This window comes from Acanthaster planci, linkage group LG14 (genome assembly GCF_054643075.1).
Source record: "Acanthaster planci isolate LZ-2023a linkage group LG14, COTS_SCS, whole genome shotgun sequence".
NCBI classification, from domain to species: domain Eukaryota; kingdom Metazoa; phylum Echinodermata; class Asteroidea; order Valvatida; family Acanthasteridae; genus Acanthaster; species Acanthaster planci.
In genome coordinates, this window is record NC_141790.1 from 7,303,025 (window position 1) to 7,329,870 (window position 26,846).

General features: G+C 41.2%; 3 protein-coding genes across 10 annotated transcripts in view; 1 reads left to right on the forward strand and 2 right to left on the reverse strand.

Moving 5' to 3' along the window:
- Window positions 1–1,654, reverse strand: part of LOC110988781 (organic cation transporter protein-like) — a 22,736-nt gene extending 21,082 nt beyond the window's left edge. For all 4 annotated transcript variants that reach the window (XM_087146156.1, XM_087146155.1, XM_087146154.1 and 1 more), the window contains exon 1: window positions 939–1,654. The gene's annotated coding sequence lies outside the window, so the exon portion shown is untranslated. The remainder of the gene's footprint in view (window positions 1–938) is intronic.
- A 6,646-nt stretch (window positions 1,655–8,300) lies between these two features.
- On the forward strand, window positions 8,301–14,663 carry LOC110988780 (uncharacterized). Of its 2 annotated transcripts, XM_022252600.2 has the most exons (4): window positions 8,304–8,424; window positions 11,673–11,805; window positions 11,967–12,417; window positions 12,670–14,663. In XM_022252600.2, the coding sequence occupies exons 3-4, from the start codon at window positions 11,991–11,993 to the stop codon at window positions 12,789–12,791; spliced, it is 549 nt and encodes a 182-aa protein (XP_022108292.1). In that variant the 5' UTR covers window positions 8,304–8,424; window positions 11,673–11,805; window positions 11,967–11,990; the 3' UTR covers window positions 12,792–14,663. The 2 variants fall into 2 exon arrangements, with proteins under 2 accessions (XP_022108293.1, XP_022108292.1); XM_022252601.2 differs by lacking the exon at window positions 11,673–11,805 and having other exon boundaries at window positions 8,301–8,424.
- Window positions 8,420–25,397, reverse strand: LOC110988763 (monocarboxylate transporter 12-like). Of its 4 annotated transcripts, none has more exons than XR_015427705.1 (7): window positions 25,286–25,397; window positions 22,037–22,262; window positions 21,044–21,184; window positions 18,598–19,596; window positions 14,950–15,545; window positions 9,568–9,636; window positions 8,420–9,243 (listed from the first exon to the last, which is right to left on the reverse strand). XR_015427705.1 is itself a non-coding variant. In XM_022252561.2 (5 exons), the coding sequence occupies exons 2-5, from the start codon at window positions 22,257–22,259 to the stop codon at window positions 15,394–15,396; spliced, it is 1,515 nt and encodes a 504-aa protein (XP_022108253.2). In that variant the 5' UTR covers window positions 22,260–22,262; window positions 25,286–25,397; the 3' UTR covers window positions 14,781–15,393. The 4 variants fall into 4 exon arrangements, 1 of the variants encoding a protein (XP_022108253.2); XR_015427704.1 differs by having other exon boundaries at window positions 9,557–9,636; XR_015427703.1 differs by having other exon boundaries at window positions 8,420–9,636.
- Window positions 25,398–26,846: the final 1,449 nt, after the last annotated feature.

Here is a 26,846-nt window from a genome sequence, read left to right on the forward strand (position 1 = left end):
ATGCCCACGTCTCTCTCCAGGACCATTTTGAAAGTTTGACCGTGTGAAATGCTGTCATCTTTAAAACCAGCACGGTTCGTTTACGAACCAGTCGGCATTTACAAGCCCTTTGGGCCTGATATTTAAGAAAGCAATTTCAGTTTTCCATATTACGATACTTTTAAACTTGGGGCACTGTAGCTAAAAACATTTGATGTTTTGATGTCCAATCACCCGAGTCTATTTGACAACAATATTCACTTTGCTAGACGGTCAACAAACTTTTCAAATTTACTTTTACATTAGTCCCCTTTAAGCACAATCAATAAAAAGAGAAAGTCAAGGGTGGACCCAGGATTTTCGGTGGGCTTTTAATATAATGCTGGCATGGGAAATTTTTGTTGGTTGGGGGTATATTTGTCGCAGTTGGTGAAGCCATTACAACGGAACACGCAAAGTAAGACCCCTGACAAAATGGCTGTGACCATCGGGTTTCATCCTCCAAACCGTCCACTGGATCTCCGCCGGATACCATAAAAATTAAACTGAAACAAGCCGATTCTAGTGTTTTGCTCAAAGTAGGCCTATGCTTTCATTGTATCAGCCATGAATCATCGTCGTTGATTTAGAAAGTTACGGTTATACGGCACTCAAAATTGCCTGGGTTAAATTTCAACCCAAGGAAGGGTGAAAACTGCAACTACCCAAATATGGGCTGTGCTAACCCAATTTTGGGAATGGGAAATACTTTCTGTTTCATTTTCCACCCACAAAGTGAGTGGGTATTAACCATTGCTTGGTTAAAACAAACCAGGAGGTTATTTCAGCCACCAAAATTGGGTTGAAACAACCTAAACTATCGGGTAGTTGCTGTTTTCAACCTCCCTTGCGTTAAAATTTAACCCAGGCAATTTTCAGTGAGGAGAGACACTGAAAGGTTTTAAAAACTGAATTCAAACCTGAATTGACTGGACAGGGGTTGCTGGAACAATGTGCCAAGTGTTCTGTTAGGAGATGAGTTTCTCGGACGCTTGATACGCCAGCAAGATGCGGGGATGTTGTCCAGCAAACTTCTGATTTGTTCGGCCACAGGCAGATTCCAGGCTGTCCGGAGACACAACTGGCTCCCGTAAAATCACTTAAACAGAATGTTCAACCAGACTCGGCAGGGGGATATAACGCCAGACTTCTTACAAAAACTGTTTCGCATCGGTGCTTTTTAAACTAACAGGTGCCGTGGCTGGGCGCAGTGCGATACATGTATTTTGTTATTGATTGACAAAGGTGATGGCACGTATTGTGAACCTGACGGTGTCAATGACACACTCTGGCACCAGTCGATTCCAACTCGGCAGCTGATTGGCTGTTGGGCACAATCACTACATACAATGCCATGAAACAGTATGAAGCAGACAATTGGTTACACGGGTTTAGGCTATAACCTACAATAACTCTGTAGATGTATTGTGGAATTCCCAGTTGGCTCAGTCCGAAGTCAGCGATGTGAAGGCAGTGATCGAACCTGTATACCATTCCATCAAAAATGGGAGCGATACAATGTGATAACAGTATCGCCATGATCAACTTGCGCATGATGATTTTGGTATGAGTTGGCAGGCTATCGCTCTCAAACTCCCACGCGCTGCGTCCAATATAGGTTTTGACAAATCTCTTGACTATCTCTGTGTGAAACACGATCATTGTTGCCACATGGCACTTCACTGAATCTAGACTTGCCGTGACACAGGAAATTGGCAAGAGAGAACAAAGTGCAAAACATTTTTTGTCAACATACTCTTGTCAAACATTGCCCACACAACAATAAGTTCAAACGTCCCTTGTAACATTTTTTATATGGTCGAAACATTACCTTATTATTTGCAACATGTCCCACTATAAGCTGCCTTCTATTCAAAAATTAAATCATAAAAACTTGTTTCTAAACCTTCACACAATGCCTCTGCGGGTCTTTTTTTACACAAGATTTAGTACACCCCAGAACACCGAGACAGGCAGCCCCTGGTCGATTGCACAGTCTGAAGAGGTCCAAGGGAGCGTAGGATCCGCCATTTATCGGGGCAAACATTACACGATTGCGGTGGAGTTTTCACACTGTATCGTGCTGTTGGAAATCAGATTAGTAATGAACGGAAGACTGCAATTTAACGTCGTTTTTTGGTACTGTATTATTGATATTTTAACGGGACAATAAGCCGGCTGCAGGGAAGCAGCGGTTTAAGCCGGACGGATCAAAGACCTTCCTTTGGGATATGCCCAGCAGGTTTAAATCCACAATTGGATTTAAACTGTTCTTTTTTTAAAGGAGCCTCGGTGAGAGGCACAAAACACCCTTACGTTTAAAATTCAGTTCATTTTTCGCTTGTACTACTCACTGCCTCCACCCAAAAGCATTGGAGGGAGATAAGTTTAACTGGACACGAGGTCGTAAGACACTTATAAAGTGCGCGCGAATATGCATGTGTTGCGGTAACATTTGGTTTTATCTTATCGTGCCCACAATGTTTCGGGTTTACTTCACAGAATCGTGAAAGGTCGTATTTTGAATCAATTGGTTGCAGACAGGAGAAATTTTACCGTCTAGGCCATATAGGAAGTGGCTACGGCCCGTTAGCTTGTGGATTTCATGGGTTCACGTGTTATGTGATTGACCTCCGCAGCAGCTAAGCGACGGTCTGCAGAACGAGATTGCAAAGCAAGACAGACTTTGCAGTATGCTACAGACGTAAAGGAAATGCGGAGTCAGAAAGGCTTGGCAGCGGCTTGCAATCATGATTACACACGAGTCTATGGCAGTGGCTGTAGCTGCTTTCCGTAGAGTCGTGTTTTATTTCAAGCCACAACCGGGTTTGTTGTGCATGACCAGTGACGAAGTCGTGAAGTATATGTCCTCGGCGAATGTACTACCCAAGTCACCAGCACTAAGGGAAATGTTCAATTTGCCTTTTGTATTTGCGTGAGGTATTTCTACATTACAATCGCTTCTCACCTTACTTCCCCATTTTGCTAGTTGACCAATTGGTAATTACCGGCAGTTTTGTGTCTTTTTTCTTGTTTTCGCACAAGTGCGCTTTTATTGTAATATTAGGCAAAAAAATGGTCTTGATGCAGAACTTCCCGTTCTTCGCATACAAGTTTAGTGCAAATAATTAGACCATTGCATTCCCAGGTATTTTGAATTCCGTCGGTTCAGGCGTTCCCTTACTCCCCGTCGTGGGTGTTTTGTCCAGCCCACAATATCAATAACTGTTCAAAACACGTTGCTTCATTCAGTCCGCAACTCATTACTAATTTTAACAGCGTGGTGCAGTGTGAACCCCCGCTACCATAGTGTAATTTGTGTTTTGATAAGTGATGATCACGCAGACCTGTCGCCCTGTGCATAATTTCCATGTGATCATGCGAAAATAAATTTTCAACCGCAAGCCCTCTATGAGATGTTGATTTTGACTTCTTAAATTGGCGGGAGTTTACATAATTAGGCCCTGTGACTGACCGGAAAATAATGGACCACAAGGTTAGGGGAACGTAACGCAAAGTTGTTCTTATTGCTGCTGTCTTGGTATTTTGATATATACGATGACTATCGAGGTTTCTGTTTGATGAAAAATTCGAAAAGAGCATTACTTTTGCACTGCCAATCGCTCCTCAAGTTGGACATTGTTTTCGACGTATAATCCATTTTCAAGCCAAATAATGCATTGACGAGTAATACAATTTAATAGAAAAGTTTCAAAACGTGTCATGAACCAGAACCACAACTTCATTCTCTTCACTGGTTGATCTTTTTTACTTTTAAAAATTCAGCCTGTTTTGATTAAATGCATGTTTGCTTTTCTTAATGATTTGATTTTAAAAGGCAGGCAAAACATGCTTAGCGCCGTTTGCTTGAGGTAAAGATCACATCGGCTGCAGACGGGATTCCTATTTGGGGAAGAATTTTCTATTTTAGGCTTTATAAGAGCCTACAATCTGTCTTAGGTTAAATACTTAGTAGTTCATCTTGGAAAAGTGCAATTGACATTAAAATATTTCTACAGTAACACATATTTTGTGTAAATTTCCATTTCTAAACTATTAGGTGGTGCCTTTTAAAAATCTGTCAGCGGGTGTTTGCTTCGATGCTTGGAATATTCACACATGCTTCAAACACAGTCCTTTTGTCGCTGGGGCTACGGTCTGGAATAGTTTAGATACAGAAATCCGATCAACAGCCTCCCTTGGCTCTTTTAAGACACTGATGAAAGATAACATTCTAACCTTGTAAGTTACACCTGATTTTATTAACCTGTTTTAATACTTGTGTACCATTTGTAAAGTATTACTTGTTTATTGTTTTAACTTAAATTCATCAATTTTCTTTTATGGTTATCTTTGTCAATGTAATACCGTCCTGTTATATAAATCCGTTTTTATTTATATTTAAAGTTATATTTACTTTAATAGGTCTTTTTGTTGTGTATGTTTATTGCCCACACGTATAATTATTTTTGGTTACTTGTTTGAATATGTTAAATTTCAGTTTTCGTTTATAAAATATACTTTTGTTATTTTAGTATATAACTTTGTTATCTATTATTCTGAATATCTGTTACCTTTATAATTTGTAAATGTCACCTTTGTTACTATTTTTCTCTTGCAACTTTTATTCTCAGGGCCCCGTGGAAGACCACACTGAAATGTAAACGGGCTGCCTTGACTAAAGATCAGAAATAATATTTTACGACTGTTGGGGGCGCTGTTTACTCATCATATCACTTGAAGCCTCAAGGATTGTTAAAAGTGTGAAATGTACCATTTCATTCCAACAGGTTAGAAATAAAGTTTGCGGGTAGAGGCTGTAATAAAATGGATAAAAAAATCAACACACGCATAAAAAGATAACTGTCTATTGAGGGACAATACCGTTTCCAAAGCTTCCCCATGGAAGGACACAACTGTTTTGCTCATATAAGGAAATTTAAAATCTCATGCGTAGGCCGTATAAAACAGACAAAAAACTTCAAGTTGCAATACAGAAACGGAACCAATAGGGTAAATGGGCAACAAAGGTGCGTTTTAAATACTCTTTTCCATGAACAAAATGTCCATTGTACGGAGATTCATTAAGATGTTCAAAATGTCAGTGCCATCGTCTCGACACACATACTGGTATCCTACGTGAATGAAGGAACCACAGGAGTCAACCCGCGGCCTAGCCGGAACAGACTTCATAATCGATAGGTTACCGACACCGTACCGTTCACAATAACGCCGTCGCCAATTGGAGCAACAAAAACATATCGCTGGCAGACTGCCTCCTAATTGTATTTGTTGTTTTCAAAAGAGAATCGTCCCTAAAGAAACAGTTTGATGTCGGACGGTGTTATCGTTGTGGTTTGTCCATTCTTCCTTCCAAGGCTTTCTGTGCAGGTAAACCTGCGTTGTTCTGTTGTGTTGTTTCTTCGGAGCCGACTGTGTCTCTGGACTGACCGACCCGCCTGGCGAGACTCGTCTGATGTCAGCATGACGGTTCCCTCGGCAAGTTGACGCCTCAAACACTATCTCCATTAAAAATTTGGAACTGGGTTTACAAAATTTAACTACCCTGTGTATAACTGCGTTCGTTGAGATTAGTAAATACATGGGAGACTGGCCGTATGCGTTGCTGTATGTAGTGCCACGGTAACGTTTGTGAACTCAAGGCAGATTCGGGGACGGGTTAACGGGGCCGGAGGCCATGCTCTCCAAAAGGACCAATTTTAAATTAAAATAAATAATAATAAAGGAAAAGCGATCTGGGGGAGGGGGGCTGGGTCATTTCCCTTACCTCCTACAAGATTGTAAAAAGCCCTAAAATATATAGCGCCACCCTTAGAAAGGCCACAAATGCATGGTTACATTTTTAAAAATCCAAACATTTTGGCTTTCCCTTGAAAAAACTCTTTTGATTTGAAAACGCCTTTCAAAAAGCTTATACTAAAATGTGAGCTCTAGCCCCGTATTTAGATTTAGTGTTTTGGTATTTAATGTAGCCTATTGGTACAGGTGCAGTTATAAAAATGTACATTGCTCTTCACAGTGAGCCTTCATGGTCGTGGAAAGAATCTTTGCCATTGTTTATCGGGATTTCTTAATCATCAGGATAATCCACCCCAGCCTTTTCATTGTCTTTACGAACATTTTGTTTACCGTGTTGATACTACAGTATTTTTATTGGTTGTATAATTTTTTACCCGCGGAAGGCACCGACCTCAGTCACCGTGGGAGTCTTGTCGACATAAACCGGTCAGCAAATTCTGCGTGATGGTCAGTTGTTGTTAACGGCAGCGAGATTTTCCCAAGCTCGATAAGGGTGCTCAGGCGAGGCGGGGGGGGGGTGTTGGATTCATTCAATAATGCACAAGGCATCGTACATACCGTGACGCTGACATGGGATACGCCAACTGCCAAACCACGTTTACGCCGTTTCAAAAACTCATCTCTATCAGACTGCATTTGATTTGTTATAAATTGTGTCACCCTTTTCACGACTCTTACTTAAGACTTACTTTTATCCATGTCCTTTTTATGTAATCATCTTTTTAATTGCAACTTTTGAATATCTGGTACATACAAGTAAATTTGGAATTTTTACATACCTGCACACTGTTTAATGTACCCAACGTTTATTATGCTAAAACACATTTTGGATATTTCCGGATAGAATTTGCAAAGTAAAATTGTTATTGCAAGTTATAACACGCGTTCCTTCAATTGAAAATAAAATCCCTCGTCATTATTGCAATTTTTTGGAGTGGGGTACGAGGTTTCAGTGATGAAATTCACTGACGGATAGCTAACACTCATTGATTTAAATCTTTGGAAACTTTTGAAGAGTCTATTTCCAAAATGAAATAAGCTCCATTTTGGTCCTTCTTTGAATTTCCCTTTCTCGTGGTTGCTTCTAGCCAGTTTCTAGGGGGTTTATTTCGTAAAGATAACATCTAAATGAGTCTGACCAGTGAATAACATTGAGAGAAACCTGGTACCCTCTTTTTATTTTTAAATATTCAATAATTGTGGAAACAAAGCTCAATTATTGAACGGCGTATGATTTTGGAATGAAACTGTTCCGTTTGAGATGTTTTTTTAATGGTTACGTATTTATTGTTATTTTGAAAAAGTCACATGATCTAAATGTTTTCAATTCCTGTTTAACCTTTAACTGCTTCGCTGGTAGTAAACACACAGGTCATTCCGTAAAACTTGTATGCTTTTCGCTTCCATATACAGAGATCTCTGTTTTTTCTGGATAAATGTTCAGTGTGAAGGCCATACTGATCTTATCTCGATCTGTTGGAGAAATCGATCTTGTTCTCTGTCTTAAAGTTTCCAACAGCGTGTAAATTGCAACATTCTAAAAATATGAACTTTCACGATTACAATCCTCTATGATTAAGAGTAGTAACTGCAGGGACATTCTATTAGTTTTATGCCAACAAATTTAAAAGTACGTTTAAAAAAAAATAAAATAGCGTAATATATGCAAAAATTTTCGATCGTATACACTGCATACGATATACAAACATGTATCACTTTTGATTCAAAGTAAACAAGTATGTTTGGAGTATAATTAAAGTATACACCAAAGCAAATTTTCCTGAGACCATGAGAAGTTCACATTCTGGCATTCTGGTCAGAAGAAATATAGCCTGACGAAAGCACATAATGCCAAACAATTAATATAATACCAACATTAGAAAGTAGGGCAGTTTCAGTTATGTATTCATTTAATTCATCGCTGCCTTTGCCTACTTTTTGCCCATTGAATTCGCATGTAATTATTTCGAATAGGCAAAATGCTAAATGATTTGCATATAGTGGATAGGAAAGGAGACTCTGAAAGGAGAAACCTCATTAAATCTTATTGAATGAGTAGGCCTACTGGTTGTCGTTTAATTTCCTGATAAGATTTTAAATTATGATGCACGTGTTATCAAACCAGTCTGAATGGACACAGCGAATGGAATGCTGAGATTTAACCCGGAATTAACCGCAGGATCAAAATCGACTTGGTCTCGTCCGTCTGTAGGCCTACATAATTAACCGAATCGGAATGCCGTTATGACGAATTTGATCAGTACGTTTGTATACGTGAGCAATGTACAGTCTTTGCCAGAGGTGGCCATAAGACGTTGCACGTATAAATTGTCTCACATTTCTAACGGAGTTTGAAGTAGTCAACTCACACAAAAAAACCCCGAACAAACCACAAGTCAGTAAAGGAAGTGTGAGCACCTTTAAACGGCAACTGTCACGTGATTTTTCTGAATGCCGGATGTGACACGAAATACACGTTTAAAATAATAGATTCAGAACACCATCAATTTGCCAGTTGCCTACACTTCGATGTTGGCTGTCGAATTTCTCGCAAACTGCACAGTGATTACGTATTTCTGTTAATTGGTAAGTAATTAGTCACAAATGAAAACAATATGGCGTCGTTTGCTGACGTTTATTTTGTCTATTTTGTTTTTTTTTTCTGAAGAGAATGTAGACGAGAACCTAAACCTCGCGACTAGTGCCCTGTGGAAAATGACCTGTGCATCTGTTTTCCTTCCTCTATGACCAGTGACACTTAGAAATGGGGACGTGTGTTTGTCAAGCAAGTCACCGAACTTATCAAGTTTGACCTCATTTGAATGCGTGTTCATGTTACACCGTCATGACCGTAAAGGCATCATATATGGTTGTAATGTCTAGGGGATAGTTGATTCATGGATGAATAAAAACTAAGGATATTAGACTCAAATCTATCAGGCCTACACAGGCGTTGCGTGCAGCGCAGAAAGTGAAATTAATAACAACATCGACACAAATGGAAAAATAATAAGGTATCACTTACGCATAGTGTCTGGTGTTTTATAATACCCAATTCAAGTTCTAGTTTCCAGACGTCTTTTATATCTGCCTCTTGATTTTATGTACAACTCTACAGCTTCCGGGTTTGTTGATGCATTGGAACCTGCATGTTACTCACGGGTATCTACACTCACAGCACAGCTCCATTACGGTCTCGTAGACAGATGTATTAGGGGAATCTCCCTGTTATTTCCTAGAAGAGGTCGTGTGGATCGAGTGTCAGGTGCAGTTCAAGGTGTCCCTGCCCGGCATGGTTCAGTCACTTACTAAATGGGTATGGACACAGGCACCGGAGACGCTCTTCTACATAAATTTTCTGCTTGAGGGGTGCTGTGAACCACTTCAAGCCCTGCATCGAACACACTGTAAAATCAACAAAGTTCAGGGATCAATATCATGGAAGCCACCATTGCTGGAGTTTGGCAAACAAAATTAAATAATTGTCTTCTCTTGACTTTTTTGGTGGGTTAGCCAAGTACATTTTATATTATTTACACAAACCAATCTAACTTCTCGAAATGCGATAGTTCCCAAGCCTGTACGTAGTCGTGTTTTTTTCCAACTCTGCTCTCGGATGGAAACCTAAACCCAAGGAGGTCATCCTGGCCTACATTTCAACAATCCTGCCATTTTTCAGCAGAATTTTTTTTATTAAGGCACTGCATCTTGGTCTTACCATGGTCTTACCAATTACCGTAAACACACCGTCAACAGGCAGAGTACCGTCAACACAGCACCAGCACACCGTCAACACCTCTAAAACACGTACAAAATGGAAAGGAACAGTATATGACCGTGAAGTATTTATCAAAATGGCACTTTGATTAAACTTCAAAGGGTTAGACTCTTTAATATTGCCATCTTTATTTCACAAAAATTGCCTCCCCCAAACAGCTACGAACAGAAATCGGCATGTAGCTATGTTGCCTTGAGGGCAGCTCGGACCATACCATTACGCTAAAGGGGTAATAACATTATATGAAAAACCAACGAGCGTAGGATCAGGAATTTATCCCAGTCCCGAAAAATTCTTCCATGGGTTTTTGTTTATCCCCGCGATCGTTCATTCATCATGCCTTAAAACCCCGAGGACGTTTCCTGTTGGCCTATATCAGGCTGCTTGGTTTCCGGGCTTTATCTGGCAAGGATGCAACGCAGAGACCTCACAGCAACAAGAGACGTTTAAAACGATTCGGTTGCGCTTAATGATTTTTTAATACAGCCTTTTTTATGTGAAAAATCATGCAACTTCAAGTTGAACCCCATTCCAAAATAAACTCTAATAAATTTTACTCTCGAAGTCGAGAGTATACTCTTTCCTTAAGTGCTCAAAGTCAATGCCTTTCGATTTGGACAATTCCAAATTTTGTGTTTTTGTTTTCGATTACTAGTACACGATGTTTGTGCACCAAAACTCGCCCCAGAATTTTATAAGATACTGTAAACTTGTTACAGGCCAACAAAACAGTTGGCTGTGTTTCAGCGTTTGCAGTCAGCATTAAATGTGTTGTTTTAAAATGAACATACTAAAATGCTAAATGACTGTTTAAAAAAAACTTCTTCATGACTTTGTTTGACATTAGTTCTACCAATCATATGAAAGCCGGAGCGTTCCGTGGATGTCTCTTCCCCAAATCCAAGGCCGGGGGGGGGAGCATATGGAGCTTGTGGCTTCGGTACTAGTCAGACCGGAGCAGTATATAGACCTTTTTCCTGTGATGTCACGATCGTGCTGGACGTATGATGTGTTGTGATGGTAATGAGTGCATAGCGTTGTGATAGTAATCTACCTATTCAAGATAAACTAGTCAAGCATGCAGCGTTTGCACGTGCGCTTGCGCGTGGTTGAAGCTTCCCGTAGGTATACATGCGATCACCGTGGCCAAGGCGGTCTACACGTGGTGGTATTGTTTACATTTAGTCACGTGGGTGAAAAAGGTCTATACACAGTATAGACAGTATTGCGACACGAGTGCGCCATTGTTGGAAACAAATTGGCAGGTGTATGGGCCGGTGCACCCGGACAGTTGGTATGCAATAGTCACAAGCTGTTTATACATGTACGTTTAGGATGCACCCAATTCCTTCAAGACACTAGTGATAAATTCCTGTACACTCTACTTACAAATTCTTTTAAAATACTCACAACTCTCACAGGTGTTCAAGTTGCACAGAAAAAATATGATCAACATCAATTTTTGGCGGGTTGACCAATAACTGCTTGAGAAATTCTTACCCAAAGCAGATCGCCTCTAAAACGATGGATATATTTCCCTGACTGGCAAAAGTAGCCCTTATGAAACAGAATTATTCTGGAAACAGCCAAATATTGCCAATTTTTGATCCAGTTGTATCCACCTTGCTAGTAATTGTATCCAGGCCAAAGGTTCAGTACCAAATTTCTTCAATTCCCCAATTCCATGTCTCCGAACTCGCTTACATAAAATAACTTTTACCAATGAACTTGGCGTACGGATATTTGGCCCATGTACACGGGTGCACCCTGTACATAATGAACAGCCATTTAGTTTTCAAAATTTGAAGCTGGTTCTACGTTAAACAGCTCTGGTTCAGGCGTTTCTCTGGCGCCCTCTTTAACCTTAACCCCCTTACTATTCTCTATGGTAGTTTAGGGATGCATTTGGGGCATTCACCAAGTATAATTCTCTTGCCTCCAGTTTTGTCCGCAACACATTGTTAAATAAAAGATTAATCCTACTTATTTTCTTTGCAGTTCAGAATCAGATCTGTAATTGAAAGATGAGGGTGACATTTTGGTTCTCTGCTCACAGGTGGTCTTCCCCTCCCGAAATTTTGTCTTTGAGACGCCGATGGGGACCAGATCCCTTACAAGAAATGAGTTCAAAACTTCAGAAACGGTTGTATTGAAGTGGAATCGGTGCTTGCCTGGGCCAGTATAGATCGGTAGGGTGTTACAAGTAACATGGTGTCTTTTTTACAGTCAATTTGACGCGTACGATAGAATGTTGGCAATCTAATGAATTCTGAACAAGATGGGTATTACATCTTCATGACCGTTGTGTCGAATTGAGTCAATTTTTTTCGATATCATTTCGACACGGCAGGTTTTAACTGAGAAATCCACCAAGATGGTGTTTGACCAGACGGTCTACGTAGGCAACACGTCATCAGAGACGATCTACGTGCGAACGACCTACGAGAAGTGGCAGCAGCTGAAATTCTCCACGGAGGTCAAACTCATGTCCGGCGCCTCCACCGGCGGCGGCTTCGACTTTTCGCAGGCTAGCGACCTCACCGAGGGCTTCACGGCTTTGGCCCCCCACCACACGCTTAAGATGATCGGCTCTTTCTTCTCGGCCGAGGCTGACCCGCCGGCCATGGAGGCTGGTGGGGTGGCACCAGGGGCGGCCAAGCGGATCAGCATCAGTCGTAACTACCGCGTGCCCAACCGCCATGCCATCATAGTCACACCGCTGAAGACACTGCAGGTAGTCCGTGGGGGCGCCCTCTGGCAGAAACGTTGCAAGGAGTCTGCATCCTGCCCCTTCATGTTCCGTAAGACAACACATAAATGGATACAAATTCATCAGTGATATCGTTTTGTCAAAACAATCTAATAACCGAAATTTTTTTTATTGTACAAATTTAACTCGACCAAATTCACCTGGTGTAGACGTATTTTCCTTTTTACATTTATTCAAAAATGTGTGTTTGCGTTTACCTTATGTCAAGCATCAACCAGAAATCTTAGAAATAATGCAAGAAGAACTGTAAATTATTTTAAATGAGGTGTTTCTTGTTGGGCAGGAGATAAGACGAAGAAATTGTCTCTGTGGCAAAGACTGCGGGGACGAAAACAACGAAAAGCCCCTAAGCTGGATACATGCCAAGTCTGTGGTCGAGGACCGAAAGCGGCTGTTGCTCCTTAGTCTGCTCCCCAAGGACGGCATCGATTCAATAACATCGATGCCAACGACATCAACCAGCTATCCGTCTCATTGCACGGTGTTTTATAATCAGTAAAATTCTCTGTTACTTTGCCAACTGCTGGCTCATTACCAGGCTGTTTTTTTACGTCGCAGTCTAAACTATGGCTGGCCGTCAATACAAAAGTTAGAGAATAGTTCACAAAGTCTTCAAAATTCCGCGCAATCCTATCAGACCCCCAGAACTGATGATAAAACACCTACTGCTGAATTGTAAATGAAAATTCGACCCTTTATTAATGGGACAAATGCATATTTTGAAGGAATAAATAATAACCAAAAAAAGGGGGGGGGGGTTTATTTGCAACTTTGGCCAATTTTAGCCGCCAATGTAGGCAACACGAGAGCGGTCTATAGCTGTTGCACCACATAGCGACCTGACTATTACCTTAACCTAAAAATCTTGCTCTTTCCTATTCTGAGGTGGAGCTGAGATTTAATCCAGATCAATTGGATGAAAAATTCGATTACGTAAAGATAAAAAGGCAGCTTGTAGTCTTTTAATTGATAAGTTCCTGTTTGTGAACTTGTAGTTTTAAACTGGACTGAACGACTTCCTAGAAAACTCATCGGCCACGATAATACAGTCCATAATGTTCTGTTTCTAACATTTCTGTCGGGCTGTCACCTGTTCTAATGAAATAGCAAATACCTGTGACATTCTTATTTGTTCAAAAGTGTTACTCGCGTTTGTACCATTGAGCGCCGGAGCGGCGAGAGCATGGTCCGCCGGTAAAAAAGTGGTGTCAATATTTTTGACAAGTCTTCCCCAAAAGGAAATAAATAAAATTAAGCAAAACGGAAACAGCCAATCAAACTTGCCAAACAATATCCCCCTGTGGGTGATTACGTATGTGTCTAGTTTAAACCAAAAAAAATCCCGTTAATTTGTCTGGTTTGTATGTATTTAGGTAAATGTCAGTGACTGTTTTTTGCATTTGTTACATTAATATATGCTCTTTGTGCGCTTTTCAAAAATTTCAGCCAGCTATCTGTCTCTGCCAATTGAATTAAGTTAACATCGAATCAGTGAGACAAAATCCCTTTCTGTCGTGACCAGTGGGAACCTTTAAGCGATTCATGAGACGGGAGATTTCAGTTGGAGAAAAACTCTGAGGGTCAATCGCATCGGGCAATAATGTGATTCATAGAATTAGGGGTACTTGTAGCCAGTGTTGGTTACAGTGTCTTACTGCTACCAGAAAAGTACGTTGCAAACGATCTAAAGATGATTAATTTCAATACGGGTGATTCACAATAGTGTGCCTCCAAGAGTTGGCAACGCGTTGGCTAATCACAGTGCGCGAAACCTGCCGACCCAAGGCTCGTTTGGAAAGGGTCGACAGATTTCGCACATTGTGATTGGCCAACGCATTGCAAACTCTTGGTGGCGCACTATTGTGAATCGCCCGTATTGTGTACACAACATGCAATATTAAACAAGAATATATTTGGTTATACACGAGACAAAATGTCAACATTAAGAAAATGTGTAAAAGTGGGTAAACGTTACTTCAAAGAAAAAATACTCAAAAAGTAACTCTGTGTAATTGTAACCACGATCGTATAGTTGGGTCCTTTGCAAGATCTTGCATCTATGAGCCCTTGGAAGTAGAACGAAATATATGGCTTTTTTATACTTGTTGATATGACACAAAAATTTAAAAGGATTTGAACATTACTGTGGTAGAAGCAAAATTTTAAAGCAAGTAACGACGAAATTTTGGAGATTTAAGGAGTGTTTAACTTAACTTGATGCAAAGTCTGTTCTTCTCTGTGATATGCTGCAATAAAAGTAATAATTGCTTCTTCTAATCGTGTCTTCTGTTTCCAGTTTTTAATATTAAGCCGCCTTCTTTGGTGTAAGGATAGAAATTGTCCAAACTAGGACATATGATATGACTCCTCGTGTAAGGTAAAAATGGAAATTTCCCTTGAGTTAGATTTTGTTTTTGATCCTTTTGTACTATCTGTATGCAGGGTTCAACGAAACGGGAGCCGTTTTCACTGACATCATAATGTTCCATTGAACCCAAAGTTTACAACGTGTATGAATGATCCGACGGGACAAACTTCAACCCTCAATAACTTCATAACGTACCTTAAGGCGCCTTTCCATGAGTACTGTTTGTGGTCGGTTTCCTGATCCACATTTGACCCTCGTCGTCCATTTCAATGAACACAATTCATGCATGGTTACCGATGCGAACTGAAAACTTGTGATGGCGCCCAGCCTTTTCTAGTGAAATATTCTGAAGATTCCCTGGATTGGGGGGGGGGGGTTGAAAATAGAACCGCTGAGCCAGTTTAATGTTTCAAAACATCAAGGTCGTTCAGGACAAAGCATTGTGCGAGATGGCATATGGCCAAGCTGATTGGGCAGGCCCTGCACTCGCCTATCCACTCCGAGTTGAAGTGTACCCTCACCGGCGAAAGATAGACAGCCAGTATGCTCTGCATTCTGGTCATATGTAGTTTAGTTGGAATATGCATGTACTGATATGACTCACTGACACCAAAATTACAGCGATCCTCTAATCACTGCTCACGCGTTGTGAGGGCTGGCCGGTCCTCCCTTCCTTCCTTCCAGTCGCTTGAGGACAGGGAAAAGAAGAGTTTGGAGACCACAGGCAAAGCTGACTACCGCCAAGACAAGGAACACTGGCCTGTAGCTTGATGTCACATCAAACACCCAGCCTGAGAGGAAGGAAAACTGTATATCAGTCACAGTTGGACAGCATAGCAGTACGTGAATGGAGCATTTCCACGCTCATTTCTTGAAGCCACCAATTCCACTACAACATCAAGGAAAAGTTATCCAATTTTTTTTTTTTGCGGATCATTTTGGTGGATATAATATAAAGATTTATTTGGTAGGATCTTACTATTCGTTTGATTTTGTTTAGCACTAACAATCAAGGCTCATACCTCTGTTTCAGATGAGCCACGAATGCACTGATTTGAATCTAGACGGGCCAGATTAAGTACACTGAGGATTTTTTTTTAACAGTCGAAAAATAGTTTTGTGGAATTCTGTAAATGTGCATAAATTTCTTATACGGAGGGGTGAATTTGCTAATGGATGTTGATATTCATCTGGCACTGCGGAGATCACGAAATGAGCATGTAGTTTTGCGTACGATATGGTGGTCTGTAGGTTTATAATGCCTGTGAACTTCACCCTGCGTTTAAGTGCACCCTTAACGGTAAAGAAGAGACCGGATTGTGAGAAGGTTTTTCATTCAGGCGCCCGACGAACCTGCAAACACGATACATTTCGACATTTGGTTGCAAGTGCTCAGCCCGACCCACACACTTGCGCACCCAAGTGATGACTTCCGACCAAAGAACAGTCGTTTTCATGTCCTTGAGTATGGAATTCCATATCTGCCGTCGCCCGTCGTGCGTTGCGCGTCGTCAGTCGCCCGTCGTGCGTCGCCCGTCACCAGTCGCGCGTCGCCCATCAAATGGGTTGCATATGACCTGCAAAAGCCGGGGTTTAACAAATGACAATGTGATGCTTCTAGACCACGGGGCATGGCCGATTATCTTGCACTTTCTTGGTGCACTTCATGGATCTATGTAATTTTTACGGAAACCTCTTCAGACTGATGATAGGAAACTCAAAACTAAAATCCACAATTCCGTCGTGTGTGCCGTTTTTAGCAAAAACGCCACCAAAATTTTCAAATTTTCACGTTTTTGGTGCAGGAAAGCGCGACATGAAAAATTACGTCATCGTTTTTATACGGCCAATCAATGAGACTTTTATGGCAAGGCGTGGTATATCATTATGGTTTGACCAATAGCAGAAGCGGTACGTAAGTTGTTTTAGGTACCAGCAGGACAGTAAGATGGCCGACATTTCGAGCTCCTTCGATGACGATTCGGGTGAAAAACCAGTGCATTATGCACGTTTCAGAGTCCAAATTGAGGGTTTTGCCTTTCTCCAAGAAGAGCTGGATGAAGTTCCTCGAGTGTGCCGGCAGGTGGAAAAATGTGCAGGAATCGGCAGAGGCTAAAATCGTTGAAAAAGCAGAGATGAATCTCGGCTTGTCCTTCACGTCCAGTGCACACGTCATACACGCAGACATGGTAGAAGACATCGCGCTGTCAAAGGTAGGCCTAACACTCCGGTGAACAACTCTTTAAGCTATAGTATAGTTCTCTTATTTTTGAAGCGTTTTGATACATCCCCGTCGATAAATGCACAAGCTCACTGTAGGCAGGAATTATTTGAGTCCATTCCTGACTTCAAAAAACATTCACGTGTTCATCATTAGAGTAACACTGACTAAAATCATTAAATTCCATTCACTTCTAAGGATCTTTTCCCAATAAGGCAAGTACAAATCCCGCCTGCAAAGCATATACTAGTCCCATAATTAGTGCCAATAATGCTAGAGTGCCCCTGCCCCTTGACAAGAAAATATCGCCTTTCTGAGAATTTAACCAAATATCTTTTTTAAAAATATTTTCAGCAAAATTGTTCAGGCCAACTTATCCACCGTCTAATTCTAATTTGCATACTGTAAAAATGTGCCGACTTATTTTCATCAAATTCTAGAAAGAAATATGCCAACCGATACAGATATTCCATCTTGTCCTCTCAATTTTACCTTGACATCTAGAAATACTAGACAGTGCTGTGGATAACAAACTGTTTATTAGATGTATTGTTAGGGGGCAATTACCACTAGGTTTAAGTTTCAGAAAATATGACGTGTTGGTTTTGGTAGAGTGTGTTATGCCATGGTGGATAGACCAATGAGAACAGGTTGTCCAGCACATCAGGCAATATTTATGGGGCTAACAAGTAACGTTACTGTTTAAAAGACTTCTGTGAGCCAACCTGCAACTAAAGTCATGTCTTATCTGGAGTATACAGCAGATTTGATCATAGGTATATCCGCCTTCAAAATAATGTTGAATCAGTTCGTCTCTTATGAAAATATTAAGGAATCAAACATTGTAAATAATCTATTATTTACATTCCGTTCTGTGGGATATCGTGCAGGGACAGACAGAAATATTACATAGGCTATAGGCCTAACGTCAGGCCGTTAACGAGTAAAGTTACGTATAGAGTAACTAAGTTAAAAAACAATCTACCCTAACAAAAGTCTATTTTGTTAATTTATGTAACAAAAATGGTATTATTTCATATACACATCACTTTAACGATGTCAGTCTTTAAAAATGAAAGGATATTATTTCTTCTCTCAAGTAAAGTTCGGCGCAACTGCAAAAACGAATACATCTTCTAGTTTCTACTGCTTAAATGACAGTCAGGTATGGTGGATCGATCGAACAAGTACATGTACATGTGAAACGTTCAAGGGTCAAAGTTAAAAATACCGTGACAAAAAAAAAACACGGACGACGGGCGACGCACGACGGGCGACGCGCGCTCACGACGCGTCGCGTTGTGCAATGAGACGCGCGTCTTGCTTCAGCTGACGTAATACGCCTTGCGACGCACGACACGACGTACGACTTTACGGGCTACGGAAGGAGCGACGTTTAGGTAGAAAATATCCAATCTGGAAAGGGCAATAAGACGGAACAACGCAACACGACGCACGACGTGACAATGTGTATCATAGATAGTACACCATACTCCATTCAAGATCGCCCGTAAGCATGCACTGTCAATCTAGTCTTTCGTTTTGGAGTATGGCGCCACCATCGATATCAATTCTAAGTGGAGATCAAGATTACGCTGTTAGCATACAATTGCATCACATACCTGATATAAGCGGTCCAAGCAGATGACCTATGCCAACAAATATGTGGAACCATCCCGTGCTGACAGCGAACTCCTCCAACTTGACCAAACGCCGAATGGCAACGGAAGCTATAGGGAAGAAGGCCCCGTTGGTGAAGCCCTGCAGGCAGGAAGTGACAGCAAGATACGCGTAGCCGTCCAAGTTCGTGAGAAGCAACGAAACACCGCCCACGGCCAGGCACACGGCCAGTACAAATTCGGCTGGCAACCGGCAGCTGAGCAGCAGTCCGTTGCCCAGCTGGCCAAGTAGACTCCCGATGCCTAGGAAACTGAGCAGGAAGGCAGCACGAGAAGGCTCCACGCCGATGCTCTCAGCACGAGGAATGATGAATAACGGGAACGAAATGTATGGGAGGCTGAACTCAAGGGACAGAAAGCATAACAAGAGCAACCGATAGCTTTTCAGCAAAACTGTGATCCCCAGTACAGATGCCACTCTGTGTAACAGTCTCGCACCGCGTTTCAATCCCCTTGAGTCCTTGAGGGGCATATAATCAGTACGGCCTGTCTGGTCAGTGGACGTGTAGCAAGCTTCATCTCGCTCTTCGTGTAATCCTGAATCAAAGGAAGATCTCTCACCATCAAGAATTGTTTCGGAGATGATCACCTCCCTACCATCTGCATTAGATGCACTTGCCTGTCTCTCGGGTACTTCCTCAACAATCTCCAAATCTTCTTGACCGTCATCGTCATTCGGTTTTTCGACTACGGGCGATTCAATTCTGCGCCGGGGCCTGAAAAGAGCAGCGCACGCAATAGAATTAGCCATAATTGCCGAGATGATGAGAAGAGTTCCTCTCCAGCCGTAGCGGTCTAAGAGGAGTTGAAAGATCGGAGGCGCAGCCATTATTCCCGTACCTATTCCGGAGAAGGCCACCGCATTGGCCGTCTTGTACTTCTTGTCGAAGTGCATAGCTACTGCAACCATGCCGGAGTTGTACGAAATTCCGACACCAACACCTAAGAAAAAATGAAAAAAACACTCATTTGGTACGGCTCAAAATATACAAGCCAATACGATACAGGTCAATGCATTTCAGTCGCATAAATGCCAGTTCATACTACAAGCGAATGTGAAAGCGAAGCGAAATTTCGCTGAATTGAAATATATTTAACTTTTGAGAATTCCCAGCGCAAATACTTGATATGACGTCACAAATTCATGATTGTTTTCGCGCCAAGCATGAAGCGGGCTTGAATATGGAGTAGGGGTTACCCCCAGTGTGCTTTCATTTAAAACTTTGTCATTTTGTTATAACCTATGTACAAGCCAAGGTCAGTTTACCCATAGTTTCCCTTAGATGTGCCCTTAGAAATGTCGCTCCAGCTGGGCCACCGGGTGATATTAAGATGTATATAGTTTGAAGAGCATTTGAAATGGCTAAGGCACCATTTCAAAATTCTTATCAGGTAGGTGTCCGACAGAATGGTTCGACCGATAAATTCTATTATCGGTTGGCTATCAGGTTAAGTGTTCTCAAGTGGCAAATTCTAAGCGATAAACCCCTTTTTATTTCTTTTTATTTTATTACTCCCAAGGCTATGTGGTTTCAGTGGAGCAACACCACCTCCATTATTCACTCAACACAAGTCACTGTTATCATTTATTTATCCGTCGGATGGCCCCATCCTATAGTCAACCGATAGGAATTTTGAAATGATGCCTAAGAAACGCGGAGGAACTCTGCCGCCGTCAGAATGAAATGAAACAAATTTCACCGGTTCGTACGGTTAGCACTCGACCCTGCATTTGTTGAGGGCCGTCCTAGGCGATATTAATAAGAAGAAGCTTGCGATTCCTACAGCAACAGAGGCTCCTTTGTTAAGAACTTCGCTGTTTCACACACGACTGTAGGAAATGCACGCGTCATGGTCGCATCGCAACCAATAACATGAACACTCCCGACCAACGCAGCTCTCTTTCACCGATGAGGGGCCGCTTGTGCTCGAGGCGGGTAATTTTGGCACAGTTGCTAGCACAGTCTTTTGCGCAAGGTTCCGACAGTAATTTGTCGTGTGTGCTACAGCTGATAATGCAGTCACTAATGGATAATTTTATAGGTTGGTGATACATTTCTATTGATAACAACATTGATGTCACAGAGTACCAACGGGCAAATGCCTCTCTCAAGAAGCGTACCATGTCCGTGTACATATAGTAGTATAAAGTAGGCGCATGCACTTCCGAATCTAGGTACTTCTACTGGAAATTTCAAGTATTCCACAGAGTTGAGAGACTATGAAGATGCACGTTTTCACGCACATCTGTGTAAATTGAACGCTGACCGTCATAAATCACGTGACTAGAAATCCTTTGTACGCTTCCTGGTTCGGTACTCTATAATGCCTGAGCTGGGAACATTCACCATTCTGTGACCATAGTTATCCGTTACAGCAATGACATTACCTATTACGAAAAATGTGACGTAGAGGTGAAATATGCTTTCCGCCCAGTAGCTGCAAAAATATCCCAGAGATGACAGAACTCCCCCAAGAATTCCTGAAATTCTGCAGCCGAAGCGTTTGATTAAAACTGCACCCAAGAGGCCTGGTGAGGGATAAGACAAATAAGGATAAATGTTGGGCGTTGATATACTATTAAAGCTACGCAAAAACTATCCCAAACGTCATCCTTAGTGATGCAGTGGTGGGGGGGTATAAAATTCTAATGTGGTTTGAGGTTGGACAGTCGATGTTAGTTCCCCGAGGTATTGGAAGTTGACAAACTAGTTCCCTCAGCTTAACCATGTTATATTTGTTTTACAATACCTCATACATATTTTATTTAAAAACCTCTAAAAAAACTTAATCATTAATTTGTTTCCACGAACTTTCATTTTGTTCCAGAGGTTCAAACACAATAATTTCAAGTTCGGCATCGCTCAGCTGAGGAAAACGCTGATTGTCTTTTACGAGTGCCGCCATCTTTTTATATGAGCTACCTAGATTGGCGCCATTACGAGTCCACACTACATCCGGGCGACAATTCCGGGATTTTCTGCTACTGCACATGCGTTTTTAATTGTCACCCGGCTCACACCGTTAAAAACGCATGTGTATTTACTCCTTGAGTGAACGATCGCGTGTGTGCTTGGTAAACAGCAAAATTAGCCGCTGGCGCGTGACCGTGAATGTACCGATGAGAGTTCGGCGATCCGTCATGAATATGTATGAGGTATAGTTATACGCCCTTCAGTAGCAAAAGTCCGAATGATTGCAAGAATTTGTGCGTATTCAGATGAAAATAGGTTGTACTGGATGTATACCTTATAGGTTTATCAGTATTTGTCTTATTAGTGACCCTAGTTCTCCCTTGAAGTCAAAGATAGCCAGGCACGATCCCCCACACCAAAACCCCTCTCCCCACTGACTGTCCTAAGTTCTGAATCACTTCTCTTACCGCACAAGCACCACAGTGAGGTGGCAATACTTTGCACTGCAGCTGTCTCCCTCGCATTGGTATCGAATTCGTTCATCCAACTGACGTACAGTATGCCCCCGCACCGTAACAAACCAAAGAGCACGTTGACAGAGAAGGTGGCAATGACCACCACGATGCCCCATCCACCCTCTGGGGAGTTTGGACTTTCCATCGCCCGAGTCGGTGTCCCAGACGAGTTCATAAGCTTCGAAAGTCAAAGATAACCCCTATCAATCTATCAGCCAGCAGATCTCTGAGAAATTTCCCACCTTTTCTAAAGTGTTGAAGTATTTATTATTGATTTCAGTGAATGAAGTTTACTAATTAAGGTGCACCAACTACTGTGTAGCTGATGGTTTTCCCATTATGTTTTGCTCATTTACCTAGGCTGGAAAAGATGAGCAAACCAACCAAAGTTAAAGTTACCAGAAAAGGGAGAGTTTGGGCCACCACCATTATGTCAACCACTTGTCGTTTTTGCCTTTTACTCGGGATATAGTTCGTATACAACAGATGAAAATGAAGATATTGCAGCGAAAAGTTTGAAAAGGAAGAAAATGATGGAATGATGTCCCTGTGTAATGAAGGCTGTAATTTCGCGGTTAGAACTATAGGTTTCCATTTATCAATAGCCCAATCACTGCAAAAACTGGGGTGTTAAATTTAACACCCTTGGTGTTATCAAAGAACTACATCAACACTTTTCACTGGTGTTAAACATTTTGATGGTACTTTTAATACCATCCAGTGCACTGTAACACATATAGATGTGCAAAGTAACACCAGTGGTGTTAAAGTAACACCTTATGGTGTGGTCATCTCACAACACTAAAAAGTGTTGATATATTAACACCAGAGTTTTTGCATTGTAGGTGTCCTTGGTTCGAATCCCAGAGGATTTCCCCCCTTTTTCAGGTTCTTTCCTGTTGAAAATATCTGTTTTGAAGAATATTGTATTACTGTCGAAATTTTTTAGCATTGAGGTTTATCAAATTTAAGGACCAAAGCTCACTGCAAAGCGTTCTCGATCAGGTAATACCCATGATATATTTCAGCCCCGTTCCGAACGGACGCGTTTCTCCGTAAAAACCTCGTTTGTTAACAGTGGTCAGTTTGGATGGCGAATCTCTGTTCTGAGTGATGTTAAGAGAACCGGCAGAGTCACCGTTTCGACTGTACGCTCTGTCTGCGTCTGTCATCGGAAAACTGAAGGGGAACATTGAGGCGTGAGAAGATTCAACGGTGGAGTTTCGATGACTGAGATCAGAGTACCCTGGGAAGCCAGACGACGGTGAAGCTTGTCCAAGTGTGAAGGTGGAGAGGGTTGAATTGTAGTTGTGTTTCGATAAGTTTAAGTGCAGTTCATACATTAGACAAATGTGAAGGCCAAGCGAATTTGACGTCACAACAGATTTACAGCAAAATTTAGTTCAAGGTGTGTTTGACTTTTGCGTATTCGCAGCATGAATATTCAGATCTGCCCTCAAAAATTCGCGTTTTTCTTCGCTTTCGCGCCACTGTGAACCGACCTTTGCGGTATTATAGGTTTTCTTGGCCATGTTTACTCTGCTTCTCTCTGTATTTTCACCGATGACATCCATTAATTTACACATCAGATAAACTGGGGTTTCTTTTTCATTGATGGAGCATTCAAAGCAAACTTTTCGGCAACCAGTATTTAGTTCCAAACGTTCATTTTAATGGTGGCGAATTTTATTTCGTTTTGGGGCAATTAATGCTTCATTTACTTTACGTGTATGGCATTTTTTTTAATGCTTATGCATGCTTTCAAATGAACAAAACGTTGATGCCCTTCGGGCGTATGGCCATGCCTTTCTTTTTTAATTCGTTTTGGGGCAATCATTCTTATCCCCTGTCTGTTAAAATTAATGACATTTTTAAATGGATGCATTGTCCTGTCTTCTTTGGGGATTCCCTTTATAGACTAGGTGAAATTCATAATAAAATGAAAAGGACTATGGGTTGTCTTTTTCATTATGTATCACTTGAGAAGGATTTGTCAATCATGATCGTTTGAAATATTTTGATTGATTTTATGTAGCCTGTTTATTCACGGAAGACTAATTCTGCCTGCTTGGTAGACTGAAGTCAACGGTGTTTTGCACTCCCAAAAGGGGCCAATGATTCCGGACGCGAAGCTGAGTCTGGATCCATTTTCACCCGAGCATGTACCCCCATGGACCCCGTCACAATAGGCAACATTTGTTTTGTTTACGTTTTGTAATGGAGACATGTACACATCTCGGACAAAAAACCTTGAATGGAGATAAATACACCGAAATACCCCAGACTTTTATAGAGGTTTTTCATTCACGTGATCTTTGAGGGTCAGCATTCAATATGCACAGAATGTGTCTGGAAATGCGCGCGCCTATGAGGTCTCACAGCATCCTGGAATACATGAAATTGCCAATGAAAAGACGCTGTGGCCTTTCAACGCTCCCTGAATCGCCTTTGCCCGTCACGTGAAAAATCTCTATAAGAATAGTGACATTCGGGAATGCCTGAAGAAACGTTTCTTTAAAAAAATATAAATTATCTGCCCACTAACAAAATAGTTACCAAAACAACGAAAAAGAATCACTGATTCGATAATTCATTTTGAAAGCATTTTTTCAAGGACGAATTGAGTTTAAAGGAATACCATAGGGAAATTGATTAGTTATTTTTTATTATTGAATGACAGTCAGTAAGGCCATTCAATTTAATTCTTAATTGAATGAGCTGAATAACCTTATTTACAGTTGACTGTTTACCATAGTGCATGGTGGGATAGAATGGGGTCGTCCCATGTCAAGAGGAGGAGAAATGGCGCAAGTGATCACAGGAAGTAAAAGGCGTAATCTTCCTGTTTCAGTAGTGGAGGATAATTTCCCTGGAAAAAAAAACTACTGCCCTTTGGAAACGGAGTTCGTCCCCGTAACTAATAGCAGTGTACACGCCGATGAACCCCGTTGTCCCACCATAGAGCAAGGAATACATGTTAGGTGGTCCCACCAATGCATTGTGGTAAGCACTTGCGATACGCTTTCAGTACGGTGCCTCCAATAGAAATTTTCTTAACCTAATAGTTAACACTGCCACCATGCAAACCTTGAATCATCCGTCTAATAACTACAATGTTCACAAAATGTTGTTTTTGCACCGACCGTTGAAAGAGTTAAAATTCTTACAAAAATGTTATTTTGAGCTAGGGTTTGTACCTACACGAGTTTGACTCACGTCCTACGTTGGGCTGTTTCAATTCAGCACGTAGGCCTGCTCAATGATTGCAAAATGTGAGTCTTGGTTGTAGCACACACGCCTCCAATCTTCACCAACTGTACATTTAGCAGTGCGACTTCTTTTGGTTCAAAGTGCATTATTACAATGGGTTCATAGGTATTAACACACTCTGAACAGTAGGCCCACATGTCATGGGTGCATTCTTTCCTTTATGGCAATAATTATAGATATATACAGAGCCACACGCTAGAGAAGACGTCAAGTCTTATCTGTGGGCTACGGTGTCCCGTGACGACACTGAACATCAATATTCAACATTCGGCACATCACGTAGCCTTTAGTCAAGGCGCGGGTGGAACCCTGAAACGGCGTAGTAACACGAAAAAAGCCAGTGCGAGTGAATGGCTGGCTGATAAGCACCGCCCCTATGCCTTGGGAGGTACACACATAGCATGGCTAGAGGGGTGTTTGTAAAAGAATAACATTGTGGAGCATAATCGTTGGAAGATCATAATTTTTTAGACTTGTGATTTTCGATAACAGAAGGTATCGATGGGTGGGACTAATATGTACTTGGTCGGTCTTGAACGTTCATCCATAAATATCTTAGACCGTGTATCAACATGTGAAAAAGTCCGCTGCAATTTGATAATGTCCTCGAGCAGAAGCCATTACTCATCGGGTGAAAAGAGGAGCGTTGGCCGGGATTGTTATGTTTGTTGGGAGCGATGCGGCTACATCGCGACCTGCTCCATGAAAAACAAAGTAACATTGAAAATGATCAATTTGAGTAAAACGACTTCAAACTTGAGGTGGTTTCAATTTTCTGATTATGGGTGCAATCTCGTTGAAATTTCACAAGCATGTCATGAGGTGTATTTTCTAGAAAGTTTTACATCGATGTTTAGGATGTTACAATCACTTTACAAGAGATACATGTACATCGTTCTTCTCTTCAATTATTCTTTATGCAGAGTACACACATTTCCTGGGAACACCATAGTTCAGTCATAAGTTCATGGCAAGTGTCAGTTTAATTCATGTTGATTATAAAATATTTGCAATAATTATTCACTTCAGTTACAACGCCATGCCACTGTTAATCAAACTCATAATGTAATTAACTCCCAAGATTAAAACTCATGGTAAAATGTTATAACTTCATTTTAACATCAGATTTTATTAACACACTGTAAAATAATTTCAACATGAAATGTGTGCCAAAGTTCAAGTCACAAAAACTTTTAACATGTATTTAAAACATACCATGCCAAGGCTGAGCACAAGTCATGTTGATACTTAGCATGCATATGTGAAAATCATAACAGCATGCAGCAATGCTGTCTAATTATTTCAGTAAGAACGTGGAATAGTAAATCACCCAGTCGGGTCAGAGCAAAAGCTAGATTTTCAGTAATATCAATGAAAATGTGTTTAAGTGTACAAAAAGACATTCTTTTAAATCCAAAGACATTTTAGCAAAAGGAAGTATCTTGAAGATGCATTGTTTTGCCAAACTGCATTGAATAAAGTACGTGGAGAT

What these genes read in the sequence shown, in the direction of transcription:
- LOC110988780 (XM_022252601.2), top strand. Translation starts at nt 11,991, where the DNA reads ATGGTGTTTGACCAGACGGTCTACGTAGGCAACACGTCATCAGAGACG. An exon ending in ATCCTGCCCCTTCATGTTCC is followed by an intron (nt 12,418 to 12,669) that starts GTAAGACAACAC and finishes CTTGTTGGGCAG; the next exon opens with GAGATAAGACGAAGAAATTG.
- LOC110988763 (XM_022252561.2), bottom strand. Translation starts at nt 22,259, where the DNA reads ATGAACTCGTCTGGGACACCGACTCGGGCGATGGAAAGTCCAAACTCC. An exon ending in CGTCACATTTTTCGTAATAG is followed by an intron (nt 19,597 to 21,043) that starts GTAATGTCATTG and finishes ATTTTTTCTTAG; the next exon opens with GTGTTGGTGTCGGAATTTCG. An exon ending in GCTTGGACCGCTTATATCAG is followed by an intron (nt 15,546 to 18,597) that starts GTATGTGATGCA and finishes CCTTCCTCTCAG; the next exon opens with GCTGGGTGTTTGATGTGACA.